The 21,881-nt window shown below is 32.7% G+C and overlaps 1 protein-coding gene across 1 annotated transcript in view; it reads right to left on the bottom strand.

Annotated features, from left to right (window-relative positions):
• Positions 1-21,879, bottom strand: part of LOC114720871 (uncharacterized) — a 42,527-nt gene extending 20,648 nt beyond the window's left edge. The window contains exon 1 of the mRNA XM_028906593.1: positions 21,011-21,879. Coding sequence (XP_028762426.1) covers positions 21,043-21,879 — 837 coding nt within the window. The 3' untranslated portion in view covers positions 21,011-21,042. The remainder of the gene's footprint in view (positions 1-21,010) is intronic.
• Positions 21,880-21,881: the final 2 nt, after the last annotated feature.

Raw genomic sequence — 21,881 nt, forward strand, 5'->3', positions numbered from 1 at the left:
CTTAGTAATTAATTTAATTAGACATTATGAGTGATATTATTTTAATTAATTTTTTTAGTATTTTATTTAATATCAGAAAATTTGAATTAGTTTTTGTTTTTTTAATTTTTTACTTATGCTTTGAAATGTAATTATGAAATGTATAAAATATATTAAATTCATATTTAAACAATGTTTAATTTTCTATTTTGTTTGATTAACTATTTATGGTTTAAATAGTATGACTGGTCAACACGTCAAGACCTTGTTGATCCTACGAGACCCACCCGACATCCTAATCGACATAGGCCATTCGAGGAGCCAGTAAAGGAGGATGATAGGCCAATAATTAGCGTGGAAGATTATATGGTTGCTGATCATTTTGATATGAACCTTGATGGGGCCGAGGACGAAATAGAGGATGATGAGGAGGGCAATCTACGAGGGGAAGAGGAGGAGGAGGAGGAGTAGCAGCAATAGCAAATCGGCCACGTCCCCCTGGTGGCTAGTTGAGTAGATGGGAGGTGGAGGTTATGGGTCAATGAAATCAACTATATTCTTGAAAACTTATAATACTTGATTCATTTCAAAAACAAGTCGGGTATGACATTATGAGATCCGAATACATTCAATTAATTAGATTTGAATAATATTTTGATTGAGATTTGTGTATATTGAATTAAATGGGGAACATCATTACTAAATGAGATTTTAATTGAGCATTCAAATGAAGAAATTAATAATTAATTTTGAATATGAATGATATCTTAATTGAAATTTGAATATCTTGAATTAAATAGTACTTTTTTGGTCCTATTTATAAGTCACTTCCAGCACATTTCATACAGACTAAGAAAAACCTTAAACTTCATTAACTCTAATTTAAAATTCAACAACTTTTGAATTTTATCCCTATTTAATATACATTGTACCTCATATAAACAAAGTCAACACAATAATAAATGAAGGGTAAAATTATACATCCATGCAAAAAATTTCTCTCAGTGCCCTATAAATATGACCAAAAAAATAACTTTTCTTTCTACCATATAAATAGGACTAGAAAAGTATGTCAATTGGGGGCTTAAATAGAGAAATAAATAAATAATTTTGAATTTTCACATGTTCCCCCTAAATTCTGCAGCTCTAATTCAAATCTTATTTGAATGAATAAAAAAAATTAAATTCTTCTAAGAAACGATCTTAAACTATCTTAGATAATGTAATTTATTAGAATTTAAAATCTAATCAAATATTCTAGTCTGTACATTGCACGGGGGAGAAATTTCTAGTTTATATTTATATCAAGTGACAAATATGTTATTTAATATGTATAATAATAATTAAATTGTTATTGATATTATTTGATTATCAATTAAACTATGCAGACAAAGCTGGCGATAGGTCTACAAGGAGGTTGAACGTGAAGGACATGCATTATGTGCAGGATGTACGTGTGATAGTTCCTTTAAATAACCACAGTCAACTGATTGAGCGGGGAGGATATTTGTTCAGCTGGTATTTGGCTTATCTAGGTGGCATTAGGCAATACACATTCTTTCTTATCTATAAGCCTACCTAGAGGAGGGTGTCAGTAAAGAACAAAATTGATGCCTGGGAGCTGCTGAAGGTAACGAATTAGTAATTGAAATTTATAATTAAATATTTGACTTTAAATAATTATGAGTTACATTTTGAATTTGATTTCTTAGTAAGAAAATTATAATTTTGTTATTTAAAAATGCAAAAAAAATTTATTGTTAGGGAGGACATGAAGACGTATGTGCTAAAGAAGTTATGGGAGGGCTGGAAGAATAGGAGGGGCCTCCTGTACAGTGCAAGAAGGTTTGATACCTAAAGATCTGGATAAACTCCAGAATAAAATTATTTTGATGCTTTGTCATTTTAGATGATATTTTCTCTATCCTTCTTCATTGTCATGGTTCATCTTACTGTCCATCTTATTTGAGAAGCAAAACTTGCTTGCCTAATTCAATATCGATGGATGTATCCTATTAAGAGATGAATTATATTATCTCTTTCTATGCATTCTCCACATTTTAATCTCAATTACAGACAATTATTAATTAATTAAACATGCAGGTATTTAGGAAAATTGAAATTCTATGTCAGGAATAAGACATGGCCAAGGGGGTCATAGCATAAGGTTATGTCGAAGATTATGTTCTTACTTTCTGTTCTAGCTACTTTGATGCATCAAGACATCTTTCAACCGCCCCCGCATTGATGATTGCCCACTGAGTCCTTCTAATCCGAGCAACTTCTTCCCAAATCAGTTGGAGCGTTTGAATACTTCAAACTGAATCGTACTGAGAAGTTATAAGCATACACACTTGTCTTGATAAATTGTACTCAAGTTGAATCCTTTTCTCCAGTAAGCTGTACAATGATTTTCTTTTCTATATTTAAAATTTCTTATCATTGCCTTTTCGGACACATAACCACAATCATATTTCCAGGGAATTTAGTGTTAGACTTAAGTGTTTTGATGATAACAAACTAAGTTTTTAAGATTCTCTGAATATCTGTTACATTAATCGATCAAGTGTTTGATCATTGCTTAATTGAATAAATGTTAGATAATTGACTGTTTATTTTGAACCCAATACTATTAAATTTTATCGATCACATGTTAGATAACTCACTGTGCTAGATAACTGGCTAGATAAATGGGTTGATCAATCAACTGATCGATCATTGGTATAACTACTTGAATATAAGATGTTTCCAAGAAATTATCAATCACTTTATCGATAATTGGTTGATCAATAAGTTGTTAGGAAAAAGGCTTAACTTGAAAAAGATTTAATTTCCTTACTTACAACAGAAGGATTATCGATCACTTGATCGATCAAGAGGTAATCGATAATGACTTAAATAATTGGTAAGGTTCCTTGACTTACTTACTGTTTTAAATAGTTTATAAATTATTGATAATCTTATCTATTTTTAATTTATCAATAACTTGTTTGATCAAAGCTTTACTCTGTTATATTGTAAATCGAGCTTTTTGCAAACAATAATCAATCATTTAATTGATCATCAACTTATCTTTGTGCATAATTGTCTAAGTCTTTTTGAACTGTTTTTGGAGCACCTGTTTGATCAAGCCTTTATCGATCAAGTATCATATCATGGTGCTTAAAAGTTGTTTTTCATGATAATTTAGAATTATCGATGAGCTATTTGATCAAGCATTTTTTGATCACTTGTTCGATAAATGAATCAATTCACCTCTTCAAATTGTTCCTCAAGATGATCTTTCATACAGTATATTTTCATATTATCTTCAAGCTTTTCTCGGCCTTCATTAATCGTATTATGTTCTTTTGAAAAGATACGAAGGCTTATAAAACTAAAAAGAATAAACCTTGGACAGAATTCAAAAGTACTCTTCTTGCTAAAATTACTTTGTCTGCATTTCATTATTTATCGATCACCTGTTTCATAATTGAATCATCTATAATAACCTCGATAAATGAATGCATCTGTTAAGTATATTTCTGTCTATTAACTGATAACCTTATTGATCAAGGGATTATTGATCAAGACTTCGATCAAGTTGGTGCGTTTTACCTTCTGAATATTTGATTATTGATTCTATGTTTCTCATCTGCTGTATCAAAATCAAGAATCATAATCTCTTTTGTTATTCTTTCATATCTACTTGAAGAAGAAAACTTACTTGTGTAAAGAGTCTTCTCCAGATTTTGAAGCACAACAAATATATTATAGGCTTAACCTATTGTGTCAGAAGTATTTATTACGAACAACCGTTATAATTGCCGAACACATGCAAGTGATCGTCCAATGGCTAGACGCTCTTGTGTCTAACGAATAACTGAAACTCTCTAACTATAAAAGGTGCAAAGAGCATTAAATGAAGTATTGAATACACGAGCTACCATTTGCTGAAATTACTCTTTGCATTCAATACTCTATTTTTTATACCGAACTTTAGTGTTTAGAATATCTACTCTGTAAGAGAGTTTGAAATTTTGTTTACTCAAATTTATGAGTTACTTAAGGGGTTGTAACCTTACGGGTAGTAAGGGGGAGTGATTGAGAGTGACTTAATTGCTATACTAAAGCACCAAGAGCCTGTTCAATCTTGGAAATTAGTGGAAATCTTAGAGGTGCTCTGAGGACTGGACGTAGGTCAAGTAGTTGAGACCGAACTAGTATAAACTCCTATGTCATTTTTCTTCGGTGAAATCCTTCCAAACTTATCACCACTGCTTTATTGGTTAATTTATTTCATTAAGTTAAAATTTTTATATATTACCCAATTCACCCCCTCTTGGGTGAAACTGCCACTAACATTTGGTATCAGAGTAGGTCTCTTCGATAAAGACTTAACCGTCTGAAGAGGGATCCAATGGTAGGATTTGGAGATAGCATCACTACTAGAAAAAAGATATTTAACATTGCAAAATAATAGCGGTTAAGAAGAAAAACACTGTGAAAAAAAGGTGGTGACATATTTGAAAATAAGTGGCGTGACAATTGATTTTCCACCGCGGTTAAAAACACTTTCCATGACGGTTTTCTTAATAACTGCCGTGTAAAGTTTTAAAATAACCTACGATAGGGTTTAGTTTTACTCATTTTCACAGTTTCGTATTAGTGCGCCGTGATCCCTCTCTGTCCCACCACCAACAAACTTTTATTACTGGCCATTCCCCCCTTTCCCACCGTTTAAACTCCTCCATTTTGCTTGTGGTGTCTTGCCGCCGTCCACCGCCATCCACCGCCATTTGAATGCCCATTTTCTCGTATTTAAATCGTCTCTACTGAATAGGTATTCTCTTCTTTCTTTCTTTTCAATTTTTTTGGTTTCTTGAATGTTTTGACCATAAAAATCTATTGTATTTCAAATGGGTTTGTTAGTTTTACATTGTGGTTGGCTTGCATTGTTGATTTTGCGTTTTTTATATGCTTGAGGTGTTGATTGGTGGCATTTGGTGTGAGAAAACCTCAGTTCCTTCCTATATATGATATTAGAAACATGTTTAAATGTTTAAAGTTGATTAGTTTTGAAGTTTTTGATTTTTTTAATAATTTTTTTATATTTGTTTCGAATTTTTGGTAATTTTTTTGCAATAAACTTGAGAATTTAGTAATAAATAATCTGTTCAGTGTTTTGTGAATGTTTTTTGGTTATGAACTTTAATTGATAATAAAGTGTTGTTTAAAATTTCATTGCAAATGGATATCATTTGTATTCCTATTTTGGATTCAGAAGTTTTAGCTTTAAGAATCTTTATTCATTGAATTGGTTTGAAATTGAATTTTATTTTTGTTTTATTTGTTATATTTTTTTCAAATTTATCTTGTCTTTAATTTGTTTATTACATTGTTATGTTGATTTGGTTGATTGATTGATTTATTTATTTTTTAAATAATTTGGGATTTGTTATGGGAAAAATTAGAATGGAGGACCTAAATGGCATAATATTTTTATAAAAATTTACTTTTTTAAGTATATATGTGTTTTAATTTATTCTTGCAAAAAGCTAAATTTTATATACAAATCTATTTTTATTTTTTTATAACTTTAAATTAGAAACAAGTGTTTGAAAAGAAATTGTATTAAATTAATTTAATATTTTTATAAAACTTTATGCGTGTTGAAATGTGTTATGAAAATTAGTTTTAATGTTGATTAAAATAATTTTCGTTTAACTATTTTACAAAACTTATATATTTAATTGTTTATTTGTGATCCTTTTAAATAATTTTAATTTTTAAGATTCTTTATAATAAGTATAACTTTTTCTTGGTCCTTCACTCTAATTTTTTCTTTATTATATATTTAAGGGGAAATTCTATCGAATTTTTTATTTTTAAAAAAGAGACATTCCCTTTAATTTGTAATTAAGTGTTAGTCAATTTTAATTTATTGGCTAACATTTTATTATTTTATTATTTCAATATTTGAATTAAGGAGTTAGAATTGAGCTTGATAACTATGTTCATTGACTCTGTAGAACAATGGATTGTAGTTGAATGAAAGCTAAGAGAATTAGCAAAGAATATGAGGATGGGGTTGAAAAGTTTTTTGAGTTTGCTTAGAGAAATGCCCCTAGTAAAAGAGATGGACTGTATTATTGTCATTGTGTCAAATGCTTAAACAATAGTCGGTGAAGTATTTTTGAGATAAAAAAACATCTTATCTGTGATGGGATAAATTTAAAGTATATATATTGGATATGGCATGGAGAAATTAGAAAGACTACACAGTTTGGAAAGGAGAAGGCTGTGAATGAAGATTTTGGTGATAGAATTTTAGATATGTTTCGTGACATAAGGTCTAAATCCTCTACACAGTTCTCTTCTACTTTTGAAAGTTTATATAGTGATGCAGAGATGCCTTTATACCCAAGGTGTAAAGATGATTACACAAGGTTGACAACTGTGTTGAAATTGATGAACTTGAAGGCAAGAAATGGTTGGATCGATGCTAGTTTCACAGAATTGCTTGAACTACTGAGTGATGTTCTTCCCAAAAGGGAATTCACTTCCAAAATGAATGTATGAGGCAAAGAAAATTTTGTGTGTGATAGGTTTGAAATATGAGAAGATACATGCATGTCCTAATGACTGTATATTATTCAGAAATAAGTATGAAGGGTTGAATAAGTGCCCTAAATGTGGGACTTCAAGATACAAAGTTAAGAAAGATGATGGTGATTATAATGAGATGATCAAAGGTTCTCCTTTAAAGGTTTTGTGGTACCTTCTAATAATACCACGATTTAAGCGTCTATTTGCTAATGCCACAGAAGCAAAGAACTTGAGATGGCATTTCAATGAGAAAATATGTGATGGAAAGCTTCGTCACCTAGCAGATTCTCCTCAATGGAAAACAATAGATCAAAAATTTCCTCAATTCGGTAGCAAGCCAAGAAACCTTCGGCTAGGGCTTTGTGCAAACAAAATTAACCTATATGGTAATCTTAGTAGCACACACAGTGCTTGGCTGGTGCTCCTCATAATTTACAACTTGCCTCCTTGGTTATGTATGAAAAGAAAGTATATCATGCTCTCTTTGATGATCTCAGGGCCAAAACAGCCGAGAAACGATATAGATGTGTATTTGGCACCTTTAACTGAGGATCTAAAGAAATTATGGGAGGAAGGTGTTGATGTGTTTGATGCATATAAACAAGAGACCTTCAATTTACGTGCCATGATCTTCACCACAATAAATGACTTTCTGGCATATGAAAATTTGTCAAGATACAATGTTAAGGGGTATAAAGCATGTCTGATATGTGAAGAAGGAACCCACTACATGCAACTTAAACATGACAGGAAGGCGGTTTACCTTAGTCACAGAAGGTTTCTTAGTCGGCACCACCCTTACCGTAGGTTGAATAAGGCATTTAACGGCTCACAAGAATATCAAATGGCTCCAATACCATTAACTGGAGAAGAAGTTTATCAAAGGTTAGAGGGAATTAATGTGGTCTTTGATAAAAAGAAGAAGAAGACTGCTAGTGAGAGGAATATATAGAAAAAAAATCTATCTTTTTCGATCTTCCATATTGGCAAAGTCTTGATGTGAGGCATAGTCTAGATGTGATGCATGTGGAGAAGAATGTGTATGAGAGCCTTGTTGGTACACTTTTACATATAAGTGGAAAGACTAAGGATGGAATCAATGCAAGACAAGACTTAATCAAAATTAGAATAAGAAAAGTCCTCCACCCACAAGAAAGAGATGGTAAGAGGGTTTATTGACATCCAGTTACGCACATATTATCAAAAGAAAAGAAAAAAAGTTTCTGTGGTTTTATCAATATCATTAAGGTGCCACAAAGTTATTCTTCTAATTTGATTAAACTTGTTTCAATGCAAGATTTCAAGATAATAGGGATGAAGTCTCATGATTGTCACGTGTTGATGCAACAATTACTTCTACTTGCTATTCAAGGTATTATGAAAACTGATGTGAGAAGTACTATTACAAGACTTTGTATGTTTTTTAGTGCCATTTGAGGCAAAGTCATTGATCCTGCTAAGTTAGATGAATTAGAAAATGAATGTTATGTGATCCTCTCCCAATTAGAAATACACTTTCCTCTATCATTTTTTGATATTATGGTCCACTTAATAGCTCATCTTGTGTGAGAGATAAGACTTTATAGTCCTGTGTGTTTAAGGTGGATGTACCCGTTTGAGAGGTACATGAAAATTCTAAAAGGGTACTCTAAAAGAGTACTCTAAGAGATATGTAGCTGAGGAAGCAGTTGAGTTTTGTAACGCATATCTTGATAGGATAAAGGCAGTTGGTCTTCCTCAATCTCGACATGATTAGGGGAGAAGTAAGGGAACACGGGGTGTCATAGTGAGGTCTATGTCAAGATAAGTTGTAATGCAGGTACATCTATACATTTTAAACAACACGGATGAATTTTTGCCTTGCTTGAATGCTCACAAGAATATGCTGAAGAACTTGAATCCAAGAAAGAATGATATGTAACTAGCTAATAAATATAATGTCATTTGCAGAGTGGTTCAAGCAAGAAGTGTTAAAAGATGACAATCCTTCTAAGACAATACAAAAGCCAACTGCAGGGCCTTGTTTTGAGATTTTGTGTTAAGGAGGATATGACATAAATGATTATTCATTTTACACAAAAACCCAAGACAATAAGAGTACCATGCAAAACAATGGGGTGATGGTAGTAGCCGAAGCTATGCATTTTGCTAGTTCTAAAGATAGAAACCTAGCATTGGTGGCAATGTCCTATTATGGAATAATAGAAGAGATATGGGAGGTTAGTTATACCAAGTTTAAAGTTCCCGTCTTTAAATGCAAGTGGGTTAATAGTAATGCTGTGCAAGTAGATGAAGAATTTGGATTTGTTTCGATCGATCTTGAGAGGTTTGGACATGGAGATGAGCCATTTATCTTAGCAAGTCAGGCGAAACAAGTGTTTTATGTTTCTGATCTAGCAAAGAAGAAATTGTCTATCATGCTTCAAGGTAAGAGGTAAGGAGTTGGTGGAGATGATGGTTACTTAGAGTTTAATCTTGATGAAACTCTACCTTTCACAGCTACTCAACCTAAAACAATTGAATTAGATTTGGTAGATGATGACTATGCTGTTAGAGATGATCATTATGAAGGAATTTGGGAGGATAATTGTTGTAAGGCCTAAATAAATTATTTGATGTTTCTTATTAAATTCATTTCATATTTATTATTATTCTTCCTAATATGATGTTTTTTGTTAAATATGTTTAATGTTTTATGTTAACTTGATATTTCTTATTCTTACATTTATTAATTGGTTGTTCTTTGAACGAGAAATGAACGGATTCGATCAACAGGGTTTTGGCGACGACAGCTCCTTTACTAGCCAGAGAAAGGATAGAGGGCCAACCCGTATGAGGCATTTAGCTTTACGTGGTGAGACCACACAGCCATAAGGATTACATTGGAGTTTGATGATGATTTGAAGCCTATAGGAAAGACTGGAGCTCAATTTACTAGTTATATGGGTTATGTCGCACATAATAAGATTGGGATTAACATTTCTAGCTGGAAGAAGATGGACAAAGATTTGAAACAAAACATTTGGGAGGATATTTTAGTACATTACAAATTCTTTTCTCTATTTTTTTAATTATAATTATTTATTTACTTATAACTCTATGCTATTGTATTGCAGCTGACATTTGATATTCCTGCCACTGAGCAAATGAGAGACCGTCTATTTAAGCAGCTTGATAAACAGTGAAGGGATTTTAAATCCATGCTTACAAAACACTATATTCGTAGAAAAAGAAAGGTGAGCATCCTAAGAAACGATATCAGTTCATTAGTGACAAGGCATGGGAGAGTTTTGCGAAGCAACATGAAGACCCTGTATTTCAGGTTTGGTTTCGTCAAACTTAGTTTTTAATCAGTTCATATTTTATTTAACTAAACTAACTTTGTTGAATTTGTTTCATTATCATAGGCATTGAGTCAGAGGAACAAGCAAATATCTGAGCAGAATGTGTACCCACATACCATTTCTCGTGCAGGGTATAGTGGGTTGGAAAGAAGTATGATGGAGGAGTGGATGAAGAATGCACAGATGGCTGCTACTTCAGATCCTACTGGCTATATTTCACCTATTGAGCGTCCTTCTCACCAAGAAAAATGAAAGGCAACGACGATTAAAAAAGGTCAATACATTACTCCAGAGTCTACTACTGTTGCTGAGAGGATTGTAAGTAATATTTATATATTATGCTTCATTAATTGCTTTTTTTTAATTATCTTAAATTGAATTTGTTGCTTTAATGTTATAGGATACACTTGAGGAGTAATTATCCCAAGGTACATTTATCTCTCAAGGACGGATGGATACCTTGGCCACTGGCATTAGAAAGGATGACTATCCTGGCAAAGTCAGAGAGGCCCCTAAAGGGATTGGTATTAAATAATTTTTTGGCTCTGGTTCACGAAGAAGCACTGGATCATCCTCTGCTAATATGGTATCTAAAGAGGAGCTCGACTAGCGATATAGGAAGAAATAGAGAGTTCGAGCTAAACTCAGTGAACAACACAAGGTGTAGATGCAAAAGATACGTGAGGAGTTCAATGTCAAGTTTCAACAGGCTATGATGATGATGGGGATGACCAGATTCCAGATGCCCCGAGTGTTTGAACCTTCCCAAGTAACAATCATACATTTTTTCAAATCTTCTAAAGGTTCATTTGATCCATTTAAACTTATTTAATGCGCCTTAACTAATTTTATACTATTTTTCAGGGTTCACCTGTGATGAAAAGTGGGAAGGGTAGTAATAATTAGACGTAGCAACTGAAAGTGTCTGACCCTGACCCTGTCGAAGACAATGGAATGCCGTGTGCTCTCTATGTGGACTATGAAGATTCAGCTGTTCATATCACTAATAGTCGAGCATTCTTGGGCACAACGATCCATGGCAAGAAAGTTCTGAGCAATCAAGCGAGGGGACGGTGGATAGGATTCTTTGTGGTCAAGGCAGTACACCAGTGCCCAACCCTACTGATGAGGTTCAACTATTGGCTCAGGCTAAAGGACATTTCATTTTGTGGCCAAAGAGACTTGTTGCAAAGCCATTGACGAAGAAGGTGACAGCGAAAAAGGCCACAAAGAGCGTATCATCAGATCCTGTACTCTTGCCTCTTCCTGGTGATGTTGCGCTTATGTATTCTAGTTTGGAGGTTCTTCATTCCATAGTAGCAAATATGGATAAGCCCGTTACTTTCAAGATGCCGCTGGGGATTATGGGTTCAGATGTAACATACGACTTCACCATTGAGAAGAAAGACCTCGTTCAATTCATCAACTTTGAGGAGGTTGATATAGTCTTCGTGCAGTTGGCTATTTTGTAAATTACAATATCATTTTGTTATTTCATGTTATACTTTATGCATGTCCTAATATTTCTTATTTGAACAACAGGCACTTCACTCAAATCTATTAGCAGGGAGGACTTGAAGGAACATATGGCTTTCTGTGTCCTCAAAGGATGCAGAAAGAATTTAATATTGTGAAAGCGAGGTCGATCTACATGATGACCACAATGACTCAAACAAGAAAGCAAATATATTTTGCACCTTACGTGGAAGGGTAGGTATATTATTATATTTGAGATACACAAGTTGTATGTATAGGATTATAATTAACATGGTTTGTATTTTGCAATTATCATTGGACTTTAATTGTTTGTGCCCCTTTTGATAACAAAGTCTACTGGTTCGATTCCCTCAGTGGAAGTCCATCCGAAGAAACCAGAGATGTCATCGACAAGTTAGTTTATGTTTATATATTTATTACATGTGAAGTTTATAAAAACATGCTCTAATATTATTCTTTTTTTTTTTTTAAATTGTTGATAGGGCTTTTTATAGTTTCAATGTTGTGGTGAAGAAGCAAAATAGACAACCACCAACATGGATTCTCCTAAAAGTATGTTGTATTAAGCTAAATATATACTTTTAAATCTTTTTCAATAATTAAAGTTAATGTTTATAATCAAAGTCTAATTTTCAATTTTATATTTCATTTTGTTAGTACTGTTGTCAACAAGGGAGTGTTGAATATGGATATTATGTCATCCACTACATGAATGACATCATTAAGACAGGAGTGACTGAGAAATTAGATAAGGTAAAAATAAGTTACATTGCATGTAATTCTTCAATTCATTTCACATTTTTGATTAAGCTCACTATGTTATTTTTTATTTATGGGTATTTTAAAATGTTGCGATATATCACATGGATGACATCAACTTGATAAGGGACATTTTGTCACCAACATTGCTACAGAATTTTGAAAATTTCAAATAGTTAGGTCATTCCTAAAAAAATTCATTGTTAGATTTTTTCTCCTAGTTTCCCCCTATACATGTTCCTTAGTTCTATTGTGCAAATAGAATTCACTTGTTACTATTCTTTGAAGATACAGATTCCCTTATACATACTTTGCTCTATTTTAAACTTTGTTCCTATGTTAAAAGAAATTTCAATGTTTGTTGTATGTATATATTAACTAGCTAGTTGATTATTTGATCATATGGTCATCTTGAAATTGTTCTGCCTATTCTGCACTGTCTAGATTTATTTGGAACTATAAACTGTAAGGAGGTAAAAAGAAATTCACGCAGTATTATAAAAAAAGTTTTTAATGGCGATTATTCAAATAACCGCCGTTAAAATAATTTACCATGGCAGTTATTAACTAAATTGCCGTGGAAAATTGAATTTCCACAGCGGTTCTGTAAAAAATACCAAGGAAAGTTCAACTTTCCATGGTGATTAATTTAACCGCTGTGGAAAGTTCAACTTTCCACAACGGTTTTTTACAGAACCGCCGTGGAAATTCAATTTTCCACGGCGGTTTAGTTATTAACCGTCGTGTTTTGTTTACCTTTCAATGTCGACTGTATCCACTTCGCCTCCAAAACTGCCTTGAAAAACCCTTAATAACCGCTGTTAAAAGCCTTTTTTTGGGCAGTGCATACTACCCGAAGGATGCTCGACGTCAAAACCACCGGGCTTTAATGGAGAAAATTTTACATTTTGGAAGATGAGAATGAAGATTTTCATCAAAGCAACAGAATACGGTCTATAGGACGTGATAGAGCACGGGAACTATATTTCAATGAAAACTGTGGATAATCAACAAGTTCCCAAAAGCGTGAGGGAGTTCGTCAAAGAAGATAAAAGGCTCGTCCTGTTGAATGTCAAAGCAATTAAGATGTCGACCTGTGCATTGAGCCAAAAGGAGTACTTCCAAGTTTCAAGCTTGAAAACAACAAAGTAGATGTGAAAAACACTAGAAATTGCTCACGAGGGGATGACCAGAGTAAAACAGAGTAGAATCAACATTCTCACCACAAAATTTGAATTGTTCATAATGAAAGATGGAGAGAACACTCGAGATATGAAAGTGATTCTCACACCTCATAACCACCTCACTGCCCAGGGGAAAAAGTATAATCAAGAGGATCAAGTAAGGAAAATATTAAGAGGACTTACCAAGGAGTGGGAACCATAAGTGACAGCCATTGAGAAAACAAGGAGAATCAATAGGCTTGGCTGTTGCATTGTTCAGAAGCCTGACAGAGTATGAGAGCAAGTAAAAGTACAAGAAGGAGATGAACAAGAAGAATTGTAAAGACATTGCTCTCAAAGCTCAAGAAAGTGAAGAAGACGACGAAGAGGATCTGGAGGATTAGGGAATGGGCCTCATAATCAAGAGTTTCAAGAAGTTCTATAAGAATAGAGCCAAAAAAAGGTTCCAATTAAAACATAAGGCCTCAACATCTCAAATCGAGCCCTAGGATCTTATGATATGCTTCGAATGCAAGAAGCCAGGACATATTAAAGTAGATTGGCCATAGGTGTCCAAGTCAAAAAACAAAGATAAAAAGAAAGAGAAATTCAGAAAGAAGAAGGCATTCATCACTTCAATATGGGGAGATAGCTTATCTGAAGAAGATCATAGTGACGATGAGAAAACAGCCAACATTTGTCTTGTGGCACAAGAAAATGAAGATTCAGAGACCGATGAGGTAATCATTTTTGAACCTTCCTATGATGAATTACAATTTGAATACAATGCTTTATATTCTGAATTAGTAAGAATAGCTAAGGAGTTGGTAAGCTCCAAAAAGAAGATAAAGAGCCTGGAAGAACCAGTAAAGTAAAAGGAACCTACATCTCCAACCTACATAAATTGTGAGCAGAACAAAAAGAAAACTGTGGAGCTCACAAAGACTTTGGAGAAGTTTACAAAGGGTAGTGAAATGCTCAAAGTGATACTGGGAGCTCAACGTTGTATTATGGATAAATCCAGAATAGGATATGATTCTACTTAGGATAAAAGAAAAGGGAAGAAGAAAAATGGTGAATGATCATATATGACATTCTTCAGGAACTTTGTCGATTCTTCTAATCCATTTGCACTTTGTTCCTACTACAATCATAAGGGTCATACAACCTCTTCTTGTCATCACAAGAAGAAAGGAACCTATCGGACATTAAAATGGATGCCCAAAGGTATTTATTTGCTACGGACAAACTAAACTAACTAGAAAGGACCTAAGAAGGTATGAATACCTAAAACATGATTCTTCTATTGCAGGTATGTCTCAAGGCATCCAGAACAAACAAATGATACATTGATAGTGGATGCTCCACACACATGACTGATGATAGTGACAAATTCTCAACACTCAAACCCAAAGAAGGTGGTAAAGTGAGCTTTGGTGGGAATCAATCTGGAAGAATAGCAGGAATCGGAAAAGTAGGAAGTGACAAAGGAATGAAAGTCGAAGACATGTACTATGTTGAAGGATTATGTCACAACATACTTAGTGTTAGCCAGAGTACCAACAAGAACAACTGGGCAATTTTCGATTCAGAAGAATACCTGATCATTAGCAAAGATGACCTGTCACTCAAAAAGGAAGAATTGAATGTGAAGCTAAGAGCTCCAAGGGATGGTGACTGCTATACTATTCAAATTGATTCTAAACTCTATGAAAACTACTTTGTTAGTAAAAATGAAGAAAGTTGGCTTTGGCAAAAACATCTTGCTCATGTTAATATGAATTAGCTTTCAAAATTAACAAAAGGGATTTAGTTATTGGTTTATCCAAAATCCAGTTTGAACATGACATTATCTGTGGCGCTTGTTAGAAGGGTAAACAAACAAAGTCCTCGTTTAAATCAAAGAAGGCAGTCTCAACTAAGAGACCACTCCAAATACTTCACATGGATTTGATTGGTCCATTAAGAGTCAAAAGTTTTGATGGAAACTTATATACTCTTGTGATAGTTGATGACTATTCAAGATTTACCTAGACTTTATTTCTTTCCTCTAAAGACGAGACATTTAGTGCATTAATTGTTTTTGCTAAAAAAGTCCAAAATGAGAAAGGTATTTCTATCGTATCAATTAGGACCAATCATGGAGGAGAATTCGAGAACAATGAATTTGCCGACTACTGTGACGAATTTAAATTCAAGCTTCTAAATTGCGAAAGCAACTTGAGCCAAGCCATTTATCAGATCATGCATAAAAAATAGCTTGAGAATTTTCTAAATTGATGATAATATAAAGAGAATAATAAACAGAACGCCAATACATAACAATCCAACATTGCACAATAAAACAATCCGAAGCATACATCGCTAGTAATCAAAATGAAGAGGGCAGAAACATGATAGCTGATTACACACAATTGAAGCAAAAACTAGTAATCAAAGTCACCAAAAAAAAAAACTCAATCTTTATTCAAAAACGCCAATATTCAAACAATTACACGACCACAATGAAAGCCAAATTAAAATGAAAATTTTAAAATAAAGCAATAAACGGTGTGATGGCGTTCGACAAAGGGTTGAAAACCACGCAGGGAACTGACGACGCGGGGAACAAATTCAAGTATAGATTCAAAGCCAGACTGAACAAATCAATCTCACCGAATTTTGGGAGTAGACAAAGCACCAATGTTCGGAACTTCTTCAGTACTCGCAGGAGACGACCATGTAAGGTTGGTAACAGCGGACGGCGTCCGACGGCAAGCTCTCCCAAGTGTGGAGTGCTAATTGTTAGTCGACGCCCAAGAAAGGATCCGCTGGCACTGACTAGTTTTGCTGAGGTTACAATTTGATTTATTAATTTATATTAGGGAAAAAAGCACTATTTTTTATTTTTATGTTATATGATATCCGAACCATCCCATAATTATAGTATTACCTCCTCTGATTTTTAATATAAAAGAGATAATTTAATTTTTAATTTGGTCTCTCTAATCTATTTTGTCTCCCATATGTATTCAGTTTTTTAAAAATAGTCCTTATGATAGTTACACATATTAAAGATTTCATCAAGTAGTAGTTTTAGCTAATATATATTATTAGTAAAGATATTTTCGGAAAGGTAATACCTAATTATTAACTGAAGAAACTTCATTATTCTACTCAAATTAGTCAACTAACTCTAATCCTCTGGTCTTTAATATCAAGAGCTAGTTGACTAATTTTAGTAGATTAAGAAAATTAGTTAAGTTAGTTATAAGTATTGTCTTTTCTAAAATATCCTTACTAATCAAGTGTATTGGTTAGAATTATCATTATTATAAAGACTACCTTAAAAAAATAGATGAATACAAGAGACAAAATAGATTAGCGTATTATATTTAAAACCAAAATAAAAGTCAAAGCTTTCTTATATTAAGAAATAGAGGTAATATTAAGTACCAGAGGTAGTATTTTGCAAAGATCTCAATCCACTCTTGGTTTCTTTCATTAATTTTTTCCTTTAATAACTAATACCTTTTGACTAGTTTTTCTCATTCCATTTTTCTATATAGTATCACTATCATATAATAATTTTTTCTCTCCTATTTAAATGATTAGATAAAGAGTAATTTTATGTTAAGTCACACTTTTTTCCCATTATTATTACAAGTAATAGATTTAACCAGCTCTGTTAATATATGTGAATTGGCTAGGTAGTTATAGATATCATAAAATTTCTCTTTCATAGTTATTTGGATATAAAATTTTAATAAGAGGCCAAAATGAACAAGCTCAATTAATGAACTAGACAAATAAGAACATGACCATTGTTTTTGGCCACAAAAGAACATGGTCTTATATCTTGGCTCAAGTAATTCTCCTATAAGCATCTTCTATTAGTGACCAATTGGCTTATAAGTTAATTAACTAAATGATCAAAATCATTTTTAAGAGACAAGATTTTTCCAACGCATATATATATATATATATGACAGTCAGTCAATCATCAATAAATATATCCATTTTTAATTCGTAAAATGAATTAACTAATCACAAGTACTTGAATCAACTAGTAAAAGAATTGTTACAGTTTAATTAAAAGTCTCGTGTTTTAGTCTTTCATCTTGTCAGCATTAAAATAGGAGGGTTCAAGTGTGTCTCATATTCATATGAGTAAGAGACAAAATATTATGTGTGTGACTGTGTGTATACATGTATATTAAATTATTAATTTTATTAATTGTAATATTAAATGAAAATATGACTCATCAGACCCAGAAGTAACTTTTTTTTTTTTTACTAATGTATAGGAACGGGCATATTAGTTTTTTTGCATAGATAAAGAGAAGATTTGAGTGACTGACTTTTTAGCAAAATTCTCTTATTTTTTGACTGATAATTTTTGCGTACTTGATTACCCTCCATCAATATGTCTTGAAGTGGATTTTGACAATATCTGAAAGTGGGTTTTGAGGAAGGATTCCAATTTATTATGATGTGACGGATATTATTCCCTAATGAAATACAGTCTTTTTATTCCCACAAAAAAAAAAAAAGCAAAAGTTACCTGAGCTTCAGACTCCAAGGACCTGTTTGGCATGCTTGGTACTAAAAAATGGAGGGAAAAGAAGGTAAAAAAAATTTAATAAATTCATTTTTAAAAAATTAAAAAATAAGGTTATAAAATTTTGATTAAAAAAATAAAAAAAGTAATTAAAATTAATAAAAAAATTTAATCACATTTTTTAAGTTTTTGAAACGAGCTCATTTAATGTTTTTTCCCTGTCCTTCCCTCACAGCAAACAGAGCCTAATATCCGTTTGGCATGCCGGGTTTAGGTTCTCTCAGCGGCCATTTTCTCATTATCCCTCAGAAGCTCTAAATCATATCCGTCCAATTAATCTAAGGGATCACAAAAAGACACATCATCTAGCTTTTAAAATTTTATCTCCACCGTCCAATATATTATAATCGTAGCCGTCCGTTCAAATCCCGTTTTTGCCAAACCCCGACGATCTGTTGTCTTGCACGCACGACATTCCGTTCTCCGTCACAATCCTCTCCGGCTTCATGTTCTCCATTTCCCACTTCGTCACTTGAAGCACGGCATCTCTTACCCTTCCATTCACCTCCTCAGATCAAGTTCTAGTTTAGCATGTGAAGCAGTTGCGGGCATTTTGCGATCCCTAACTTCAGTCAATCTATACAGGAATTCGGTCAGAGAGCGGAGCAATAGAAGAGACAAATAGACTACTGCGGCAGTCTTCCTCGGCTCCTAAGGTATAGGAATAGGTATATGACCACTTGCATTTATCCATATTTCTTGCTGTAGATTATTGAGGAATATGTGGACGTCATTTCCATAGGTAAAGGAGCAGAGTATGAGTGCATTGTGAAATTTACCTGTGGATGAGAAGTCCGCATTAAACTTGATTGCTAAGAGTGATCTCCTGCCATTAAGTACCTTGAAGACGAGGATGTAAAAGTGAAGAAGCTGCGAGAGGCATGTTGGCAAATTTAGCTTTGAGCCACAACATTTTGGTTGAAGCAGGGTCGTATAAAATTGGCGAGACTTCCCTATGTAAACTTAGGGAGGGGTGAATGAAACAATGGTTATGGGTTTTGTGGTGTAAGACTGTTATTCTTCACATATATGTATATAGGACCATGTTGATCATTTGGAATTGGTTCTCTCCTCTCGTCATATCTATATACAACTAGAAATTTTTCTCCGTGCGACGCAAAGATTAGTATATTTGCTTAAATTTAAAATTGGACAATATTTATATTAAGTTTTTTATATTCATTATGTTGAACTTTCTAATCACATATGACTATGTGTCCTATTTCTTAAATATTAATATTTAATAACATTTAATTTTAAACCCACATAAAATGAAATCTCATTTAATAATGATGGTCCCCAATTAATTTAATATATTCAAATTCAAAATTAATTACTAATTTTTTCATTTGAGCCTATAATTGAAATCCCATTTACTAATGATGCTTCCCATTTAACTTAATATATTAAAATTTCAATCAAGATAATATTTAAATATCATTAATTGAATTTTTTTGATCTCATAATATCATTAAAATCTCATAATTTGGGATGATGCAGTGACTTAGATAAATCTTATTTAAGATGCATACATTAATAGCAAGTGATTATTCCCCCCCCCCTCTTTTTTACATGGTTGATACTTTAAGTTTACATCAAATTTCATTTTAATTTTTTAAGTTTTTAAAGTGTACTTTTAGTTTCTTAATTTTAACATCTTAAATTTGAGAATAAACTAAAATTTGACAGAGATTTAAAGGACTAAGCATATATGTTATACTTTTTTTTTATTAAATCTATATGTAACCAGGATAAATTTAGTAATTTAGTGAAAAGATTGGTGTTATTACCTGTGTCTTGAGCTTGGAAAGATTGATCAACTGTGTAAATAAAATCAATGGGAACAGAAATTTTTGTCAATTAACTGCTAGTCTTAGTGCTACTTGTACGATATTTCCAAAACTTAATAACTATTTCAAAGTTGAGTAATAAATCACATCTAATATAAATGCATGCCCCAAACAATTTTAGTCATATTTAAAGAAAAGATTTTTTTTTTAATGGTTGAGTCTAACTAAAAAATTTTCAACATGCAAACAAATAAAACTGAGGAATTTCAAGTGAAATATTAAGAGCATAAAATATAGAATAATTTTTTAAAAAAAAATTATTGCCTTGTCATTGTCGAAAAATGATAGCTATCATTGTGTCTCCATTAATAGAGAGAAGTTATAAAACTAAGAGATAAGAAAAATTAATTAAAATCTTTCAACCCTACTTCATTTTCATAAAAAATCAAACTTATTAAATTTTCCACTCTCCCATTATCATTCAACCAGACAAAGTTAATGAATAAAAACATTTGGTTTTTGCTGTAAAAAAATAATGACGTTTCATGAAGTGAACAACTTAGTACAATCTATTTTATGCAAGCAGACTATACATGTTTTTAAAGTACAAGTTAGAGGATACTCTATGTATGGTAAATAATGAATAATCCCAAGGAAATTGTTTCGCAATAGAAAATTATTTCTCCACGTACTCATAAATAAGTTATGCAATGTACACTTGTCGAAAGTAACGAACGATTGAAAAGAAATATTAAGACTAATAACTACTAGAGTATTTTCTAAAGTTGTGAGGAAGAGCTCAATAAATCACACTTCAATATATATATCTTTGATGTCATACAATGTGAAGGAAAAATTACCATTATATCTCAAACGAGAAAAACAAGTATAAATAGATTTTTTAAAAAAAAAAAAAGTGTAAATGACCACAGTGCCAATTAACCACACTGATCAACTTGAAATGATTGACCCGTGGCCAATCAAACAAATATATTTTATTTTAATGTAGTTTACAATTTAAATATTATAACATTTTAACATTTACAAGTTGAGCTTAGTAAGGAAATTGTTTGTCATGCTAGTTATTATACTCACATCACTTGGATAGTAACACATAACAGGTGCAGTTATTCTGAAGCGAAAATAAGATTAACAATTTTTATGTTATTAAGTTATGAGGAAGCCCTCCGCACATGAATTACATATTAAAAAAACAGAAAAATTAATATCTCATAAAAACATAATATTAATATGTAATAAAAAAATAAATGAGACTGATAATTTTATGACCTGAAAAATTTAAATGATAATTAATATCATCACTAGTGCTTCGTAAAGCTAACAGCTAAGTCATGACCACGGACATAATTATTTGACCAGTATTCACTTTCGAAAACAAGAACATAAGGATGTTCTGGCGTCCTCCCCAAGTAGTTATAAACGACTCCGAAATAATGATGAGGTAAAGGGGATAGTGGGGAAGAGAGTTGTACTCCTAAGAGAGGCTGAATCCTCGTTTTGCAACCTTCATTAAGTGATTTGAGGAATATTGGAACTTGAGGGATGCTGCTACAACCTGCATTATTATTCCCAATACTATCACCCTCTTTTAATGTCAGTTGAATCAATAGTGACCAGCGAGGGATGGTGTTAGGAATAAGTAGTGTTGTTAATAATGTACCGTCCATTCTACTATCATCCTCATCGGCCTCTTCTTGTTCATCTTCCATTAATAATAATGTCATCTCTACTACTTGATCACCTTTACTACTTATTTCTCTTTCATTCTCACTAATCATTTCTCTATCATCCTCATCCTCTTCTTTATCATCTTTCACACCCCTTTCGCCTCTATCACCCCTTGCCCCCACACAAATGTCAAAGCCGACACCTTTGTTGTCACAATGATAAACATCATAGGTATGATGTTGGTTGAAATCATGCCCAAACTCAATTGGACCCTCTAACCATTCAACTTTCCTCACAAATGGAAGTAAAGTCGTCAAACTTTGTATTCCCATTCTCATGAATTCTGCCGTCTCTTTCAATGGCATTGTTACATGCTTAAATCCAACGCCACACATCATCTTGCCGCATACCATCACCTTCATTGTCACTTTATTGAATGTCAAATTGACAAGATCCAAATAATTGTGCATAA

The sequence above is a fragment of the Neltuma alba genome, unplaced genomic scaffold, assembly GCF_004799145.2.
Source record: "Neltuma alba isolate B1F8T4 unplaced genomic scaffold, ASM479914v2 tig00012002_pilon, whole genome shotgun sequence".
NCBI classification, from domain to species: domain Eukaryota; kingdom Viridiplantae; phylum Streptophyta; class Magnoliopsida; order Fabales; family Fabaceae; genus Neltuma; species Neltuma alba.